The sequence below is a fragment of the Drosophila tropicalis genome, unplaced genomic scaffold (assembly GCF_018151085.1).
Source record: "Drosophila tropicalis isolate 14030-0801.00 unplaced genomic scaffold, ASM1815108v1 contig_169, whole genome shotgun sequence".
Taxonomy (NCBI): Eukaryota; Metazoa; Arthropoda; class Insecta; order Diptera; family Drosophilidae; genus Drosophila; species Drosophila tropicalis.
Window position 1 is genome coordinate 49,719 of NW_027172614.1, and position 18,731 is coordinate 68,449.

The 18,731-nt window shown below is 36.6% G+C and overlaps 2 protein-coding genes and 1 long non-coding RNA gene across 8 annotated transcripts in view; 1 reads left to right on the forward strand and 2 right to left on the reverse strand.

Annotated features, from left to right (window-relative positions):
- Positions 1-2,983: 2,983 nt before the first annotated feature.
- On the reverse strand, positions 2,984-4,998 carry Or63a (Odorant receptor 63a). Its single transcript, XM_068283787.1, has 10 exons — positions 4,865-4,998; positions 4,679-4,775; positions 4,444-4,588; positions 4,189-4,380; positions 4,020-4,124; positions 3,715-3,880; positions 3,500-3,605; positions 3,328-3,429; positions 3,108-3,263; positions 2,984-3,040 (listed from the first exon to the last, which is right to left on the reverse strand). The coding sequence occupies exons 1-10, from the start codon at positions 4,996-4,998 to the stop codon at positions 2,984-2,986; spliced, it is 1,260 nt and encodes a 419-aa protein (XP_068139888.1).
- Positions 4,999-5,865: 867 nt separating this feature from the next.
- Positions 5,866-7,430, forward strand: LOC137572025 (uncharacterized). The gene is made up of 3 exons (XR_011031515.1): positions 5,866-6,422; positions 6,490-7,178; positions 7,247-7,430. It is a non-coding gene; the product is annotated as an uncharacterized lncRNA (long non-coding RNA).
- Positions 7,431-7,753: 323 nt separating this feature from the next.
- Shab (Shaker cognate b) overlaps positions 7,754-18,731 on the reverse strand; it is a 59,858-nt gene continuing 48,880 nt past the window's right edge. For 2 of the 6 annotated variants that reach the window (XM_068283807.1, XM_068283804.1), the window contains 6 exons: positions 18,471-18,584; positions 15,168-15,928; positions 14,669-15,093; positions 14,418-14,611; positions 14,061-14,349; positions 7,754-11,566 (listed from right to left, as the gene is read on the reverse strand). In XM_068283807.1, the coding sequence (XP_068139908.1) occupies positions 11,319-11,566; positions 14,061-14,349; positions 14,418-14,611; positions 14,669-15,093; positions 15,168-15,928; positions 18,471-18,584 (2,031 nt within the window). In that variant the 3' untranslated portion in view covers positions 7,754-11,318. Of the gene's footprint in view, positions 11,567-11,932; positions 12,165-14,060; positions 14,350-14,417; positions 14,612-14,668; positions 15,094-15,167; positions 15,929-16,215; positions 17,482-17,794; positions 17,950-18,470; positions 18,585-18,731 lie in introns of those variants that run through there. The other 4 variants (XM_068283802.1, XM_068283803.1, XM_068283805.1 and 1 more) reach the window with 4 other exon arrangements.

Genomic DNA, 18,731 nt, shown 5'->3' on the forward strand with positions numbered 1-18,731 from the left:
AATGCGCATTGGCTGCAGCTTAGTCTTAATTCCCTTGAAACTTAAATGGATGGATGCTGAACAGCTACACACACACCCATGCATAACTAAGGGGCATCAAGTGCCATTTCGCATGAGTAAGTTGAACAAAATTAAAGAAAAGGAAGAGAAAAGAAAAGGCATTGCAAGAAAACGTATACAAGATGGCGAGAGGCAACTAAGTAAAATGAAATGTTGCCCTCTTTCATACCAAAGAAGCAAAAAGTGAACGAGACTTGTGTAAGGATAAGGCGGAGGCAGGGAGACACACAAGGAGATTAAAGTGCAGTAAATTAAATTTTACTTGGCTGTTTTTACAATGGAAAACGTCGAAAGGAGTTAGCTGAAGAAGAAAGTGTGGCCTACTCTTTTATTTGTCCATTCACAACTGCCTACGATATCAGTACCATATGCGGAACAATGGCTTTAAGCGGTCCAGCAAACAAAGGAAATTCCGGGCCATTACTTTCATTCCTTATAGGCCTACTTTTTGACAAGTCTCTTTAAAACGCCCCTTCAAAATTGCTTTAAATTGTTGCACAATGACAGAGTGAGCTGCATCTAGCCAAAAGTATTTGTCATATCAAGCATACACACACCGCACATCCGCCAACAAACAGGACACAAATTGCTAATGTAATTGTTTGAATTAAGTAGAGACGTTGCTTTTATAACTTTTTACTAGCTGACGCAGCTAAAATTGGTGTAATACGAAAATCTTTAATTGGATTAAAAGGATGTATAAAAAAACAGCAGCTCTGATTGGTGAAAAACAAGCTTGAAATGTCAACCAGATGATGCTTTGAGTTACTCTTTTTAACTTGGACGTAGATTTAATATTTGTTACTTTCAAAGACTTCTAACTTAAGCCGAAAGTATCCCAGGCACGTGCCAGTTACCGGTATTGGTCTTCTCCCACGACTTTGTTGTTTTTTTCGGATCAAAGTCAGCAGAAAACATATTAACTCCATTATGGCGAAGACAATACGGCTAATAGAGATAAAGGCACAAAGCACAAAAAGGGAGAGGTCGCATTTCCCTGTTTTCAAGGACAGGTTTGCCAACATTGTCAGAATTCTTTAAGTAAATGGTCATAGATGATGATTCTCCGCTCCGCTCCGCTCCTCTACACCCCATTTGGTCCTGTTTTGTCCTGTTCTGGCCCTGATTACCCGACAAATGTCATGGGGACCCACACAAAGCATAAGCAAATTGCGGCCAAATGGCATAAAAAAGGAAAGAAAATAAAACAGGGCCACTTGCCGTTCCTTGGGGATGAATACATATTTGTGAAGGCAAATCTATATATATACATATGTACACATACAATATAAATATTTTATATATTTGTATGTATATATATAATCGTAATACTATTTGTCATCCAAATCGTATTTGTCAATATGTTGGCTAGATTCCGGCTACGTGTGCAAACATTGTCATCAAGCCAAAAGAGATACAAGCCAGTTTTCTCTTTCATCTTAAACATCTTCCTGCATTAGCTCTTGAGTGTGTGAGTTTGTGTGCTTTTGTGAAATCCTTATTAAATATTCCAATCTAATATAATAGTTTTCGTTCACTATTAAAATTTTAACAGATTTTATCATGTTATTTGCTTTCTGTAGTTAAAGCCCGCCATTGTTAAATATTGAAGTAGTAAAGTAAAAATGATTTATTTTCAATTAAAAATATTCACTTTAAAAAGGTTAAGGACTCTCCTCCTATTTATCGTGCAATGCGCCGTGTGAGATAGAATATTTATCATCATTACAACTGTCTGTTTTCTTGTGCCCTTTTTCGCGTTTTGTGTTTGTTTTGTTTTTGACTTATCCTCCTTGACTTATGTATGTATTTGACAAAGGGCGTTTAGACCGAGCTGAGGCTAAGGAAAGGCGACGAAAATTTGTTATATGTATCTGTGCACTCCGCGTCATGTCATCAAATTCATTTTTATTGTTTCACAATAGTTTTCTCACTCAGCGCTTTTTTTTTTTATTTGTTTTGTTAAAACGTTGTCTGCGTGTCAAAGTTTGCAAATTTTTTGTTGCCTAATTAAATTGCTAATTAGTTGAAAAGTAATGGAAATAATAAAAAAATATTTGTCTCCTTCGAAGCAGGAAGGTGTTTCGGTTGTTAGGCAAAATTTTAACGAGGAAAATTAAAGCGTGAAATGTCTTGTAAGACTTGTTAAGCATAACAAAAGGTCTGGCCAAACGCTTTCCGTCAATGCATAAATTATAGCCGTCCTTGCTCAGAAAGGACACACACACATCGAGATAGTATTCACAACGGAATATACATGTACCTAAATAAACCAAAAATAAAGAAAATATGTCCTTTTTTCGCCGGGCAAAAAGGCATTAAAGTGAAATCCAAGGAAAGCAAAAGAACGGCAGGACAAGACAAGGCAAGCTTTTGCAAGTTGAATGTAAGAAAAGAAAGAGAGAGGCGCAGGAGAGGGAAAAAACCTAAACAGCAAATATGCATTAAAAATATTGTAAAGAAAATAGTCAAACTGAAACAAAGACGTTAGTCAGCCTTGAGAATAAAAAAGAAATACCCAGAAAAAACAAACAAACAATTTGAGTAACGAAAGAAGGAGCCATTTAAAGCATCAGCTAACCGCAAGGACTCTAAATGATTAATAAAATTGATTGGCAATGGCCGAAGCAGGAGCTCCGCCTTGTTATCAGCGGGTGCGAGCCTGGCAATTTAATGTCCAAAATGAATTATCAGACAAGCCAAAACGATGTCAATGAAAACTAATGGACAGTTGACGGGCGTATCGTTCGGAGGAATTGTCGGTGGGGCAGACACTGACTGCAAATATTGTTTGAATTGTGCCGTCAATATCAAATAGGAAACCGAATGTGCTGAAAGAAAGCGACAAATAAGATAGAAATAAAGGTCATCCACTCTAAGTTCAATAGAATTGCTTTTATTTCTATTCTTTTAATTGTTAGGTCTATTTTTGAGTGACATTTTGGAGCAAAAGAAAATATTGTCCACTTGTTCGAACCATCTGCAAATCAATCATGTAAAATATTAAGTAGGAATTGAAACATCTCTCCATATCCCCTGCAACTCACCGCCATTAATGTGGGCAGCGACATTTGCATGAACCATGATACATCCAGACGAAAGCACCGATTCGTTCGCATTATTATCATTTTAATGAGTTGCCTAAATTCACTGGATTCCTCGTACCATGAGCAGTCGTAAAACGCCATTGGAATTTGCTCGCTCTGGGGAGAACGGAAAGTATTTACACTTTACACCAAGAAAATACGAAAATGGATGCCAACTTACAGCTGTCTGAAATCGTTGACCATTATAGCAATAGACGACAATTTGATAGCCAGCTGCCATCAGATACATAATCATGCGCACCAAAGTGATAGGACTTGAGCCCTGTGGATATAAACGAAGGCACGCACACAGTTCAAATTTGAAAACTTTCGATAAGATTCCGCAGCCATACCAAACCAATATTCATCTGAAATAGCGCTAAGCCCCAGTTGAAGAGACTCAGCAGAAACTGGGTGAGTGTTATGTGGCGAAAGCAATCATTAATCTCCGTGGCATAACTGGATAATAGGAAACAACTTAAGATTAAAGGTGAATCGGTAGAACCCCTTACCCATTTAATCTTTGGGAATCTTTACTAGAATAAATTACTAAAGACAAACCACTCACCGGGCCACTCGCTGGTATTGATAAATGCAACAGCGCAAATACTGAACTCTGCGCTCTGGCGGCACCAATGATGAAGTGGAGCATTCAATCATATGGATGAGTGACTTCATCAGTCCAACACTGTGCAGACAAAGCACTATGAAAATGCCATCGAAACTAACAGCACCTGTTCAGGGAAGAAAAAAGTGTTTTTTTGACAAAAAGGACACCCTTCCACCAAGCTCAAGCTATCAATCAATTCGAACAGTTTATAGCTCATTATAAACGTTTCCCTCCTGAACGGAACATAACTTGGTAATACTTACACATGCCGCAGATATAGAGAGAGCAGGATTCCAAGTACATTTGTATATGATAGTAGGGAAAGGCTAGGCCCTTATGCTCCCAAGCAGGATATAACGAGGGCAGAGCTGTTTTCACAAAATATTTAAAAAGTATCTTAAAGTAGTTGTGTATAAGTCAAATTTAACTCACGGAGGACAATGTTAAATCCTTGTGGTTGAGTGAAATACCGATACAAATTGATTGCAAACGAATTGATAAAATAATTGCTAGTAATACAGATGCAACTGTATAGGTAGATGAGCAATTGTCGACGCGTACTTCCCCAATAGCTTTGCATAATGGTATCAACTTGCTGACGCAACATTTTGGCCACTGGCAGATCTGACGATACATACAAAAAGAAAGATATACAAGAATCTGACTCAAATCAAAGGCAAATCTCACCAGACATTACAACAAACAGCTCGCATTCCTGCAACAATTCGTGGCAACGAGCAATTTTTAATAAAACGCAAAGCTTCTGGTGGGCAAAAAGAAAGAACCACATTTTTGCTATAGACGTGAGGAATTGAAGAGCAGTGCTAATGGTCTGTTCCGCAAACGTAAAAAGTGAATGAAGTATAGAATCAAATGGAACAATTTGTATGCACGGACATTATCCTAGATGACACTTAGTTACCTCCACAATGCGTGGTATGTCCTGGGCATAGCGCACAGACATCTGCCAATGGCCATATAGTGAAGCAACGCTGCTCAGACTCAGCACAATTGTCCAGCTAGGAGTTTGTTGTTTTTGGTGTGCGGTTATATAAATTGGCGTATACAGATACATACATATGTAAAATGCTTACTGTATTACACTTACACTCTGAGAACTCTTCCCCATTTTGATGATGGGTTCATTAGATTAAATCCAACGGTGTAGGAGAGACGAATCATTTCTCTGATGCTGCGGTAGTTGCTCCGCTTTACATCAGTTGCTTCTTCTGTTGAATACATACTTATAGTAATTGCCAGCTAATTGCCCTAATCAGGCCATTTATAAAGTTATTGCAGGGGCCCTAAAATGGGCTTGAAGAATGGGGCGGAGGGCGTGGCTTAGAAGCAGCATTAATTATGCAGCATTAGGCAACACGAAAAGTGAGACAACGACGAGTCAAGTGTCACGCCTCATTACGTGAGTCACTGTGAGTTGCATTTTAATTATTGAAATGAATGAAAATAGGTTGAAGGATCCATCAAAGGGCGGGAATCATTATCGAAACTAATTAGATCTAAGAAAATTTAAAAGTAGGGGGAATGAAAGGGCTAACACTCTTATTTAAATAAAAGCACAATTTCACATTTTCCCATATGATGCCACCCATTTGTTTTGGTTCTTTGTATGTTGTTCTTTGTATATGAAATTTACATTTACCCAGTTTATGTTTGAAAACGTGACCGCGATGAAAGCTTATGCGGCTGCCAGAAGGTGTATATCTTGACTTTAGTGCACTTTTGAACACTGAAAAAGCTCATTGAAGCTTTTGAAATATTCAAATATAAAAGTTTTATTAGGTTAGACCGAAACAACTATGCTCGAAATCATTACTTTATCCATTTCTGTATACCACCCATCACAAAATATAGAAACAAAAAACATTTGAAGGAGCACACAGCTAGTTCATTGTTGGTCCGTGAAGAGACCCAATAGGATGGCGTGGATCCACAGATGACATAGACTAAGATGTGTAAAGGGTATCAAGTGGGTCGCCTCACTGACTTCTTGCTTTATATTATTACGGTGTTATCAAAAGTTTTCAAGCAAGTGACTCATTAGACCATTGACAACCCAGATGTTAGCTTAGTTTTAACATAAAGGTGAAGCAATATGCACATTTTGGAGCTAAATGACGACTGTTTTGGCCACATACTGAAGTTCTTGCAAATAAAAGATCATATAAATGTATCACATGTCTGCACGGCACTTCGACGCGTAGTCCAAAACTGGGCCAATACGCTCTATCCAACATTTTACATCAACGAAATTGTGACGGAAGAATTTGAATTGGACACTCTAAGGGAACAGCTTACATTATTTAGTATCTTACATGGCTGCATACGAACTCTGGCTGTTAACATCAACCATGTTGATTATCATTTTTATAGCAGCAAACAGGCATGCTCCCGTAATGATCAGCTATCCAGGGAAGAGATGAACCATAACTACTTGCGTCTTTTCCGCCAAAAGCTTGAAGAACCCAAAGAGTTAATACCCATTGACGACTTTTGTACTATAATTAGAAAAATGCAGTCACTTGAAAGTTTGACCATCAGTAAAAACTCATTTTTCTATATACCTAATCCAAAAATTGTTAATGAAACTATATTGGCTTTAAGAGGCTTGCCGAAATTGAGAAGCCTTACAATTAAAACTCAACTAGGTAAGAGTTAAGCAAGTAGACCTCATCACATGGTGAACTGACAAATTTTTTTTTGTTAATTTTACAGATATAAATATTGATGACCTATGTGAAATCAATAATTTAGATACTTTACATTTAGAGGGCGTCAGAAATATTGATGATCTAGTAAAATATTGCAAATCAAATGGAAACCTTCGTGTTATCCATCTGCATAACTGTAAAATCAATGGAAATCTTATCGATATTGTGCCACATTGCCCCAAGTTGGAGGAGATTTCCTTCCGTTTATGCAAAGATTCCAACTTATATACGAAACTGGCCGATTTACCCAATTTGAGAACCTTGAATATTAGAAATTTAATTGACGACAATATGTCATCTTTTTTAAAAGCCTTTTCCCAAAAGCAATTACAGTCGTTAAAGTTTATAGAAACTGTTGTCGGTGTCGAAGACACTCAGCAGATTGTAAAAATCGATACTCTCAGAGAAATTCAATTAATATTTGTTGACCCAGAAGCGTTTAAACTGTTGGCCCAACTTACAAAACTTCAGGTCATTTGTGTAAAATTTCGCGGCAAAGCGGGCGACTTTTGTGCAGCAGCTCTTAAAACTCTTAATTCAAATAAAGGTCTAAAATATTTGCGTATCGAACCAGATCTAGGCGAAGAGTTTCGAAAGCACGCGTTCCAATTAATCAAGACCATACGGAATCCCGAACAGCAAAAACCCCTGCACTTGGAAATGCCAGATGTTGTGAGACTAAGTCATGATGAAGTATGTATCGATATCATATAATACTAGTATATATACACTCAACAAATTAGTAATGAATTAATTTTTAGGAAATCTTATTGGATGCCAAATATATGACATTCAATCGGCTACAATTTTATCGATAGAGATCCAAGTAAAACAGGAAGAGAGTTGACTCCGTCTATACATATATCTACCTCAAATACAAAAATATTATGGAGAGATGACAATAATAAACTATTTTTTTATATAAATAAAACAATTTCAACCTAACGATGAGAAATCTATTTGTATTCATAACTGATATGGTTGCTATCCTTTCCACACACACTCTTTTTCGATTCAATGGGGTGACAATTATTAATAATTCTAACTAAAGGCAGCCAAGTCAACTTCATCGAAGACAGGACGATGCGATAAAATCTCGCAGGTTCCTTTATGCCTCGCTAACATATTTTCTTATTGTGTCTTAGCCCATAGATGTCAAAACGAGAACAATGTATTCGTAATAAAAACAGGCACTCACCTCATTATGTACCTACATATGTATGTAGTACCTTATTAAAATTAGTTCAATTAAATCAATTGTGTCTAGCTTTTAAATTTTGCCAATGATTCATATATATATTTCCATTATCTTTCGCTCAATATAGATTTTAATACGTTTAAATAAATTTTTTTCCAACGTTCGTCACCGACAGACTACATTTAAATGTACATATCGTTTAATAAATAATTTTAATATTATAATTAATATTAATAACATTTTGCATTTGTTAAGTTTCTCTGTTGCTTTTTTTTTTGCTTTGTTTTGTTATCTTTATCCAGTTGCAGTTGTTTAGTAAAAAAAAAAAATATACCGCAGGAAAGTCGAGCGCCGACTTTGAAATACTCTCTACGACCACATATTTTCATGATGCCCAAATAACATTTAAAATTTTGAAACTCCAAGAATGTAACAAAAGTTTGAAATACGGAAGGATACACTTACTGATAGATGACTCCGCTGTTAGAGAATCGTAAATTTTGTTTTTACTTGAGTATTGAATTGAATTTAATGATGGCATTTTCTTTGTTAGGCGTAAAGAGTATTTAAATTTAGAAAATTAACAACAATTTCAAACTAAAATATATATAAATATATATTCTGTATGCAAAAAACAACATTTTCTTTTTCAATTCAACTAAAACTAATATGACTCAGTTACTCAATTTTTCATTATCCTCATGTTTACTACTTCTCAACCTCTTTCAGTTTTTGATTGTGTTCAATTGAAATCAATAAGAGAATATTTACAAAAGCCTATACACAATGAAATGAATTTTCTATATTTATGGAATGTGCCCACAAAGAAACACTGTGTTCAATCTTTTAAAACCGAGATGCCTAACAACCGAACGCAAATATATCTATGTACGTTCGCAAATTATTGAACTGTAGCAGATGCATGAACAGTAGTAATCAAAAAAATACTTTAAAAAATTACATATTGTACTGCATATTCCTTAAAAAGTTAACATTAATTTAATTCTCCTTGATCGAGTTTTGTTTTCTCAAAAAGCGGACGTTAAATTTATCTCTTGTGTTAGTTTTGCTTTTGGTATAAAAAACAACGTTTCATGTTGAATTTACAGTGTACATTTGCAGTGTTTATGTCCTGTGTGAGTATGTATGTATGTATACGTGCGTGTGCGTGTGTGTGTGTGTGTGTGTGTGTGTGTGTGTGTGTGTGTAGAATACAGTGTATTGCTATTTGTGTATGGTGTTGTTGTTGTATTCATTCTACTGATATGTTTCTAAGAGGCGAATTAGCATTCGACTTCATTTCTCATACATTTTTGCAGCCCTGCAGCATCTCCGATAAAGATCATTCATAAGAAATAGGGTAAAAGAACATAAAGGATATTATTATGTCGAACTAGCAGAATTGTTTAACGCTGGACAGTTCAAGGCTTAATTAGTTTTAAGCTTCTTAACGTTTTATATACATATTTGCTTAAATATTTATTAGATTAACTTTAATGTCTTAATAAATGCTGGAATTTATTGATCTTTTTGTAGGTTTTTTGTTAAACGTTTTTTTTGTTTTGCTTTATTTGTATTTCTTGCATAAAAATTTGCACATTTTGCTAGCCAGGCCTAAAAATTTGCTTAAAACTTTCATCAAATGCTTAATTGTTTTTATTATTTTGTTTTTTGGGGTCTTAGTTGTTTTTTTTTTCTTTTGTGTGTGTATGATTTATTAAGAGATACTAAGTACGTAGTTAATAACAATACCAATGGAATGTTTCTTAAAGCAGAGAAAGCAAGAAACGAGACGACTTGCAAAGGAAATTTCGTGATTTAGGGTAAAGTTTAAATAATTGACGAAAGAATTGTGGGGTTGGTGTATGAGAATGCATTTTGGAGGAAATGTTAGTTGCCTTGAATATGGGCGACAGTTTTGTCATTGAACAAATTTAGTCCAAAAATATTGATTTTCAATTTTATTGCTTACGTATTTCAGAAACAGAAAGCCAACAACAAAATAATGAGACACGAATATACTACTTGGAGTAGATCTAACTAACTCATCTAACACACACACAAGCGCACACATCGAAAGCGAGCTCACAAAATATCACCTATATATTTTTCACGTATATTTTTTCCCACAAATATCAAGAGGCATATTTATTTAGTCATTGTTTTGGGTACACGTGATATCTGCTTTTGTTTGTAACTGTGTCTATAGAACTTTTGATTTTTATACATTAAGAATGTTTGCGTCAAAACTAGGAATGCAACCGTTGGATACCCGAAACCATAAACTACACTTTATAAAGCTCAAACATTGTCAACTGCAACCGATAAAATAAACATCCACTTGGATGAAGAAACAAACAGGACTTTAACAATGGCCGGTTCATTCGAAATTTGCCATTTGCTGCAACCAAATGTCTCATATTCATAGGTACTATCGTAGTCGGTATTTAGCCGGTAATTAAATATAGTAATAACATTAGTATCAGTTGCATTCCTTATCGATTGGGATCTCTTTGTCAAATAATTTACCTTTACTATTAACTTATAGTAAGTAGTTTCGGTTGCTTTACCGTTGAACATATATAAACGAACAATTGCGTAACGAGTTTTAAATACAGTTGTGATTTTCTTAATTGTTTTTTTTTTTTTTGTTTTCTCATTTTTAGAATTCTTATTATACATATGGTAAATAGTGTCATATCCGATCTACTATAAAAAGTGACTGTATACTTTTCTCTTTGGCGCGTGACTTTGAAGAATAAATAAATATATATATATATACCTACATATGTATATGTACATATATATATTCATCTGTATGTAAATATGCTGCAAATCGTAATTGCGATGGTTGAAGATGTGTAAATATACATATATGCAACAAGAGGACTTTCACATTTGTATATGTATGTGTATATGATACTTTTAATATGAATATTACAATCTTATGTTTGGTTTGCTATTTTCCTATCGGCAATTTAGGCTTTTCTGGTGATTTTGTTTATGTTAATATTTAGCTTATAGTTGTGTTATAGTGCTAGTTTAGTGTTTTGGTTTACTGCAATTGTTTTTAGTATCTGTGGTTTGTTACTATGAAGGCTGTGGATGAATGTTTGCTCTGTACATATGTATGTAGATTTATGTTGGTAAGTTAAGGATGCTCAGAACTCTCCTGTTAACTTATTTATTAAAGGAGTTGCTCTTATTAATTTCCATTTGCCTCTTTTCGTTTCGTTAAGCACACCGATAAGGGCATTTGTATCTAAATAAATTATTATTATTTTGCATTCCTTTTTTGTAATGTTGCTCTTGCTATTTCTTTCGTCCTGTTGTTGACTCTATACGGCCGATCGAGTAGTTTCGTTTCACTTTCTTTTCTTCCCATATTCTTTTTTTTTTGTGTTTTTTGTTTGTTTTGTTTTTTAGCTTTGGGTTTTGTAAAAATATTCAACTTGCTAACACCATTTTGACTAGGATACTGTTCATTGCTTTTATATAATTCACATTCCATTTTTGCTAACTTTGCTATCACTTTGAGTTTTTGTTCTTTTGTTTGGTTTTATAGAATAACTAAGTACTTAGCGATTTTTTAATGTTTGTGTGTTGGTTGTGTGTGTATTTATATTTACTTATTGCTACGTGCCTTCATTACTTTGACAACCACTGCCGCCACCTGTTACATCACCATCCTTGGCATTGACATTATCTTCAGCTGATTGAAGCAGAGCTTGCTGCTCATCGTTGGCCTCAATGTCGTTTTCGCTCTCGCCATCGCCCTCTGCCTGGACGTCGTCTTGATCCTGTGTTTGGACAGGATAAGAACTTGATGCGGTTTCCTCCATAGGTCTACTGCAGATGGGTGATGTAAAAGTTGTCTCCGAATCTGTGATAAATGTGCATTAGACATTTAATAGTAGTAATAACAATTTTTTTTTAGTTTATTTAACTAATAACGAGTGATATTCGGCGAGCCGACTGCGAAGTATCCTTGCAAATACAAATATCCTTTAAATGACGCACTGTTATTTTTCCTTTCAGGCTGTGCTTAGAGTACCAGTTTAAGAAGCGGAACAAATGCCACGGAGGTATGTTTAATAAAAAAACTCATATTAATTCATTTAAAACTCGCTAAAAAGATTTAAGAGAAACCAGAATATCAGTCTAAATTCACTTTACTACTAATTAAATTACTTTACAGCTGTTTTATAAGTGAAAAAACTATTTAAAAAGCGTTGCATTGTCACTTCCTTTATTAAATTGGTCAGATGTTTGAATATTTTGTTGATCAGCATGAGAAGATGAGTCGATTAAGCCATGTCCATCTGGCCGTCAGTCCGATATTGAGATATTTATATACACACAAACAACGCTGTATGTATGTGCGTGCCGATCACTGACGTATTTGCGTGTACACATACATACTAGTGGTTCGCAAAGAGGATGGGGGGAGAAGAAGCAAAAGAAATTGCGGCTATCGCGTACTAAAAAGAGACAGAGGGATACCTTGGACGTTTTGTCTGTGCATGGATGAATTGAGTTACAGAAAATTAGTTTTGAAAATGGATAAATATTATTGACAAGGACTGCAAGGGTATATATACTTCGGCATAGCCAAAGTGTGCTTCTTTGATATTTTTTTATACCCTTGCAAAAAGGGTATATTAATTTGTGTCAGAAGTGTGCAACGCATAGAACGAAGCATCTCCGACCATACAAAGTATATATATTCTTGATCAGCACGACGAGACGAGTTCAACTAGCCATGTCCGTCCGTCCGTCCGTCCGTCTGGATCAACGCAAACTCCTCCTAGACCGTAAGAGCTACAGAGCTGAAATTGCACGTAGGCTTGTATATACTGCAGGCGTTGTATATCTCAGATTCAGCCGGATCGGACCACTATATCATATAGCTCCCATACAAACCCCAAAGTCACGAACAGTGACTTTTCTCAATAACTTCGTTATTTTCTATGCTATTATCGTGAAACTTAATATTAGAGAGTTTACTACGCCTATAAGCGACTATGCCAAATTTGATCAAGATCGGGTGACTATATCATATAGCTCCCATACAAACGGCCAAGTCACGAACAGTGACTTTCTCAATACCTTCGTTATTTTCTGAGCTATTGTCGTGAAACTTAATATTAGAGAGTTTACTACGCCTATAAGCGACTATGCCAAATTTGATCAAGATCGGGTGACTATATCATATAGCTCCCATAGGAACGATTGGTCGAAAACAGTGACTTTTGTAAATAACTTCGTTACTTTTAACGCGATTGCTTTTAAATTAAACATTTCTTAATTTAATATATATGTTAATGACTGTGCCGAATTTGATAAAGATCGGGTGACTATATCATATAGCTCCCATAGGAACGATCGGTGGAAAACAGTGACTTTGATCAATATCTTCGTTATTTCCTATGATTGTAGGCCTTTCTTTCGCAAGCATAAGCCTTTTTAGATAAAACGTTCTTCCACATTGATGGCTAATAGGTAAGGAAAGAGTTACCAAAAAAGTTGCAAGGGTATACAAACTTTGACGCGGTCGAAGTTAGCCCCGGCCCTCTGGTTTTTTGTTAATTTGAATATGAACTTCTTGGGCGACATGCATCTGAATGCATTTGAATAATACAAACCGTTTCGGCTAAGAAGTTTGGTTTTAGGTAAATACATTTGTAAGGATATTCAAGAACTACATTGCAATATATAAAGCTGTGTTAGTGTGTCATGTGAGTGTGAATTTATGTGTATTTGTGTTGTGTGACTGTGTGTGTGGGTGGTGGAGAAAAGGCCAACGGCTACAGCTGCACAACAATATTAATAAGATGGTAACACAACAAAATATTCCCATTTGCCCCCCATCAGTAAACATATTTTTAACTGAGGAACGAGTAGTGCTAGATAGTCGATTGTGGGTGGGGTGGGGTGTATATGGATGGCATTGGGAACATTTCAGTACTGAATGAATTTTTGTTATCAAATTCCCCCATACCCCCATGTATATACAGGTGTCAATGTTATACATATTTCATTGTATTTTCGATACTAACAAATTAACAGCGCTGTGGCGGGCTGCACTCCATATTTGATTGGGTCTGTGTATCAGTTTCAGTATCAGTATCTGTGTCTGCGGATTGGGATAGTGGAGTCAAATGGAGTGGGGTGGATTAGGGTTTTCAAAATGCAGCATCGAAAACAGTAACTAAAGATTGAGCGGGATAGTTAGTTTAATGGATTGATAGATAGATAGATATGGAAGAGAGGGAAAGAAATAAAATAGTTGTTTTTGGATTTTCACAGCCAAACGTCTGGATTACTCAGTGATGTAAATGATGGAGATTGGCATTATTTTAGACCTATGAACCTACCTAGACTGCTGTCTCTTGTCTGATGGCCATCGCCCATTGATTGGAATGCCTGCAACTGGCCAGAGTTGGAGGCCGCAGGTGAGGACCGAGCTAGCAAAGGTTTTACTTGACGCAAGGCCTGCTCCTCGGGATAGCGGGGCGTTTGGAACTTGGTACGATTCGATTGCAATGTCGCGGGTCCAGATCGTTGTTGTATTAGTGTACGATGCCTGAGAGGTGGTGGGGATATAGACTTAGCTAAAACTGAATGAGGTAATTTATTCGGTGAGTAATCGCTGCCAGATTCGCCCTGCAAAACGACAACATAACATTTAGAACTAAAGCTAACAAGTCGGCCTAGTTTTTACTTGAAATTACCATTACTGTGCCGTTGTCGGATACGCCCGAGCCCGACATGTTGTCCGCCAACAGACGCTCACATTCAGGATCAGAGAGTATGCGTGAGACATCAGACTTGTTTTTCAGTATCGATTTGGAGCGTCTGTGGTGTTCCAGATTGGGCGAGGCATCAATCGAGTCAATCGATGAGGAATGTTTGCTCTCGAATTTGGCTGTAATCATAAAACTGCAGCATAAGACCATTTCATATTGTGGTCAGCGCTACTTACCTTTGCTTCCCACATTTTGTACGCCAAACAAACGTTGATTGATTAGTTTGGTGGCAGTGGCTATGCTTTTTCCCGGCATGAAAACCGAACGCTTCTTTTTTTGGCTGGTGTTGGTGGAGCTGGGCAAATTGCTGCTGGTTGCTGTACTACCTGAAATGCTGGCAGTATCCATACGAGCCAAACCCGTTCCGAGCCGTGAGTCCTCATCAAGCCTCGTGTCCTCGAAACGTGCTCTTGGCTTGGCACTGGCCCCTCTTAAGGTGCTCGACGCCGGCGATGTGGTCGTAGTGAAGCTCTGCTGAAATCGCGTCTTGCGATGCTTTGGCACTGAGTTTTCGTTTAAGCTGACGCGACTGCCTCGCTCCTGGACATCAAAATTCTGATAGACATCGTCCATTGGACTGAGCCCACCGGCAGCAAGATTCCTTGAAAAGAAAGCAGTATCATATTAGATATAACGATAATCATGGAAAACCGTAGCTATATACGCGGAATCTACCTTAATGCCGTATCCCCAGAAGCACTCTTCTTCACCTGGGCACGAAGTCCGGATGATGAGACTGTGGGGGGCAGACCCACTATAAAGCCCGTGGAGCTGCTTATCGCTTGATGATGATGAGTGGTCTCTCGTTCGAGCGGATTTATATACAAATTATCCATATCGATGTCCAAGGTGCAAGCTTCATCATTAAAGTCGAGAGTAAGGTCGCCCTGGGATAGAAATGGGTGCGTCTGGCAGCTAGCATAGGTGTCCGAGCTATCCACACTGGCTAGATCGGCGTTGTTATTGTTGTTGGTACCGTTGGCAAAAATGGTGTTAAAGTTGCCACCATAGACTAACAAGCCACTAACTCCTCCTCCTCCACCACCTCCAGAGGCACCTCCACCTAATCCCGCAGTGGTTGTGTTGAAGTTGTTATTGAAGTTGTGATTGAAGTTGGAAGTCGTTATAGCGGCACCATAACGTATTGGTGTATCTGGCGGCAAAGCAATTGTGGTGGACGTGGTAGTGCCATACGACGAGGTGGTAGATGATGATTGGGATATAATGGGTACGACACTGGCACTAGCAGTTGTCGAGGAGGGTAACGGTAATGGCGGGGGTGGCGGCAAAGACAACATGGGAGGTGGACCCAGTAAGCCGAATTGATTTGCCTGACGATTGGCCGCTTGCAGACGCATTTCCAGACAAATTGGCTTATGAAAGTCGGAAGTTGGAAGCGAAATGACGCCCTCCGCATCTGTATACTCCTTGAAGTCCTGCAATAAAGTGGAGCAACAAGTGAAATGCATCGAAACATATGAGAATGTTGGACCTAACACACCCGATCCCTCTGATGTTAAGTGCTTGACACAAGTGACTCGAACTTAGGAAAAACGAATCATTCAAAGAAAACATGCTACTATTTTAATAGAACTTAAACGTGCATAAAAAGAAACTCTTGAAACCCTTTCTTGCCTGATCTGAATATTTCAATAAGAATTTAAAAAGCATCTTTAAAAATTCAAGTTTTGTGGTTTACTTACCCTGCGGATCAATGATGAAAATTATAATGCTAATCGAAATAAAAAGTATTTTAAAACGTTCTAGGTCTATAGATGGTGGAGGCGGCACACACTAATAAGTTAAACAACACGTTCTTATTGATATAGCCAATTGTTTGTATTGTTGTTGGTGCTCAGAGTATTAGTTAGGTGCTAATATATTGTAGTATTATCATATGCATAAAGATAGATTTTGAAATTATTACAGTTTGTTTGTTGTTTTATTATTAGGCTTTTTATCGTAGCATTCAGAATTGCTTAATTTCTTTTTAACATTGATTTAAATAAACTAAACACTTTTGTTTGTTATAATAGTTTTTGTTTTCTGTTGTTGTGGCTAGAATTTTAAACATTTTTGCTAGGGTTAAACATATACATTTAAGAATTAAATATAGCTTCTGTTCAAGAACTGCGCTAGGAATTGCTGGAAATGGAGAAACATGAATGGTTTCGAAATTTAGCTCTGATCGGTCCGTTTTGGACGCTAACTAAGAGCCACTTAATATGGCTACGTTATTAATCAGTGTCGCAAAAGTGAATCATTATCAGTTTATGTTTGTATGATCTCCGAAAGCCATACTAAGCGTTACACTCAAATAGCAAGGTAATACTATCCGAACCAAAATTATTTTCAAAGAATAGGACGTACTTAAATCAAGTCATTATTTAGGTATTCGCGGATGACAAACTTTTTGCTCCGATTTGAAGCAGCATATTCCTCGCATATTTTGAATAAAAGTTATATAGTTTTAGGCTAATTGTATTTAAGTGCTTAATGTGTAAGTGTGTAAAATAGCAAAAAAAAAAAAAAAAAAAAAAAAATTATAACACATAAAAGAGAGGAAAGAGGAGAACAACAACGAGATTTAAACTTTCATCAAGACCTTAATCTTACACATTTTGTAATTTGGGATATAGATTAAATAAAATAACACATGCTGCTTTTTTGGTATTGTGGTAATCATTAATTAAATTCTTAGAATTTGCTATGTCTTTCTTAAGCTTTCACTTGCACGTCCACTCACGAATCGATTAAATTTTTAATTTGTGTATACTGATTAAAGCTAATTAGAACTAGAATTGCAAATTTGAATGTTTTGCAATTTGCGATTTGCAGTCTGCGGTTTCAGTGCAGTTCCACACTTTGAGTTCGTTTTTTAAATTAACATTTTTGCAAGAATTTTTGTAAATTCGTCGGGTAAAGCTTTTTCTTTCTAAACGCTACTGGCGCGCAATGGAATACATTCGCCTTGACATCCTGGCACACCCTTTAAGAAAGAAAAGAAAAAATGAAAAGAGAAACAAGAAGTCAAAAACATCAACAAACATAAAAGTTGCTAAGTTCAGTTTGATTCAGCTCCGGCCAGTACACAAAAATGAACAGAAACCGACAAAACCATAACCAAATGAGGGAATAAATCAAAATAAGAAACGTTAAATAACCATCTTCAAATAATATACAGATTGGGTCACACTTCTTCACCCACTCTGCCAATACCAAGAGCACAATACACGCTGAAATCACGAAAGGGACTTTGTTTTTGTTGCATTATGGGGTTTTTGTGGTAATTGCAGCTTTACCCGCAGGTTCTCCCGTTGGAAAGCTATAGATAGTATATATCGATAATGCCTTCCTCGATCATACGCTTGAGTGCCAAATAATTTTTGGGTGGTGGCGGCGGTCGAGCCAGCCTCTTGATGCTATACTCCCTGTCATGGAACACACAAATGCGATCCTGCAATATGTACACATACACACAAATATATACACTTTTATATTGAAATATTACGATTGATTTGCAATAATGGTCCAATACGTTGCGCACTCTACGTTTAGTTTGTCCCCTTTTATGAAGGAGGACGAGGAGGAGAATCATCTAATTCATTACGGGGAGCGTTTGCAGAAGCGATTTGAATGAAACCCAATTTGCCATAGTTGTACAATTTCACAGTATTTGAATGCGATGTTCGCGATAGGTTGATATACAAGGTATGTGTGTATATTGTGTACACAATATTTGCCAATTTTAGTTTGTTTATACAGGCTAGACTAGATATTCAAAAACAAATTAAAACCAAATAACCAACAACAAACCGAAAATTGTGCAATATGGAAAAGAAGCATGCGACATAACTATAAATACATACACAGGCACGTTTACGTTAGTAAATAACATAAAGGGAAAGCATTTGGGCAAACATTAGAAACAAAATTTGTAGGCAACAATTGGGTTGACCGATTGCTGATCGATTTTACCTTAGTTGTGCAGAAGCAGCATTCGAATTCCACGGGCACATCTTGTTCCAAATTATCCATGCGCTGATTCTGCAGATTCTCTAGCGCCACTTGGCGCCGCAACTCAGCCACTTCCTATAAAACAATATTTCGGAATATTTCTTTTGCATAACGTAAATTTTTCAAAAACAAAAAGTAAATAAAACTATAGCAAGTATGAAATTTTGAAAATTATATTAATCATAAAAACAATTCAATTATTTAAGAAACAAGTTATTTATA

Bases quoted from the DNA above. Each gene is read 5' to 3' on its own strand.
- Or63a (XM_068283787.1), bottom strand. From the start codon at position 4,998: ATGTATTCAACAGAAGAAGCAACTGATGTAAAGCGGAGCAACTACCGC. The intron at 4,776-4,864 runs GTAAGTGTAATA...ACAAACTCCTAG, and splicing joins TGGGGAAGAGTTCTCAGAGT to CTGGACAATTGTGCTGAGTC. The intron at 4,125-4,188 runs GTGAGTTAAATT...TTGTGAAAACAG, and splicing joins AGGATTTAACATTGTCCTCC to CTCTGCCCTCGTTATATCCT.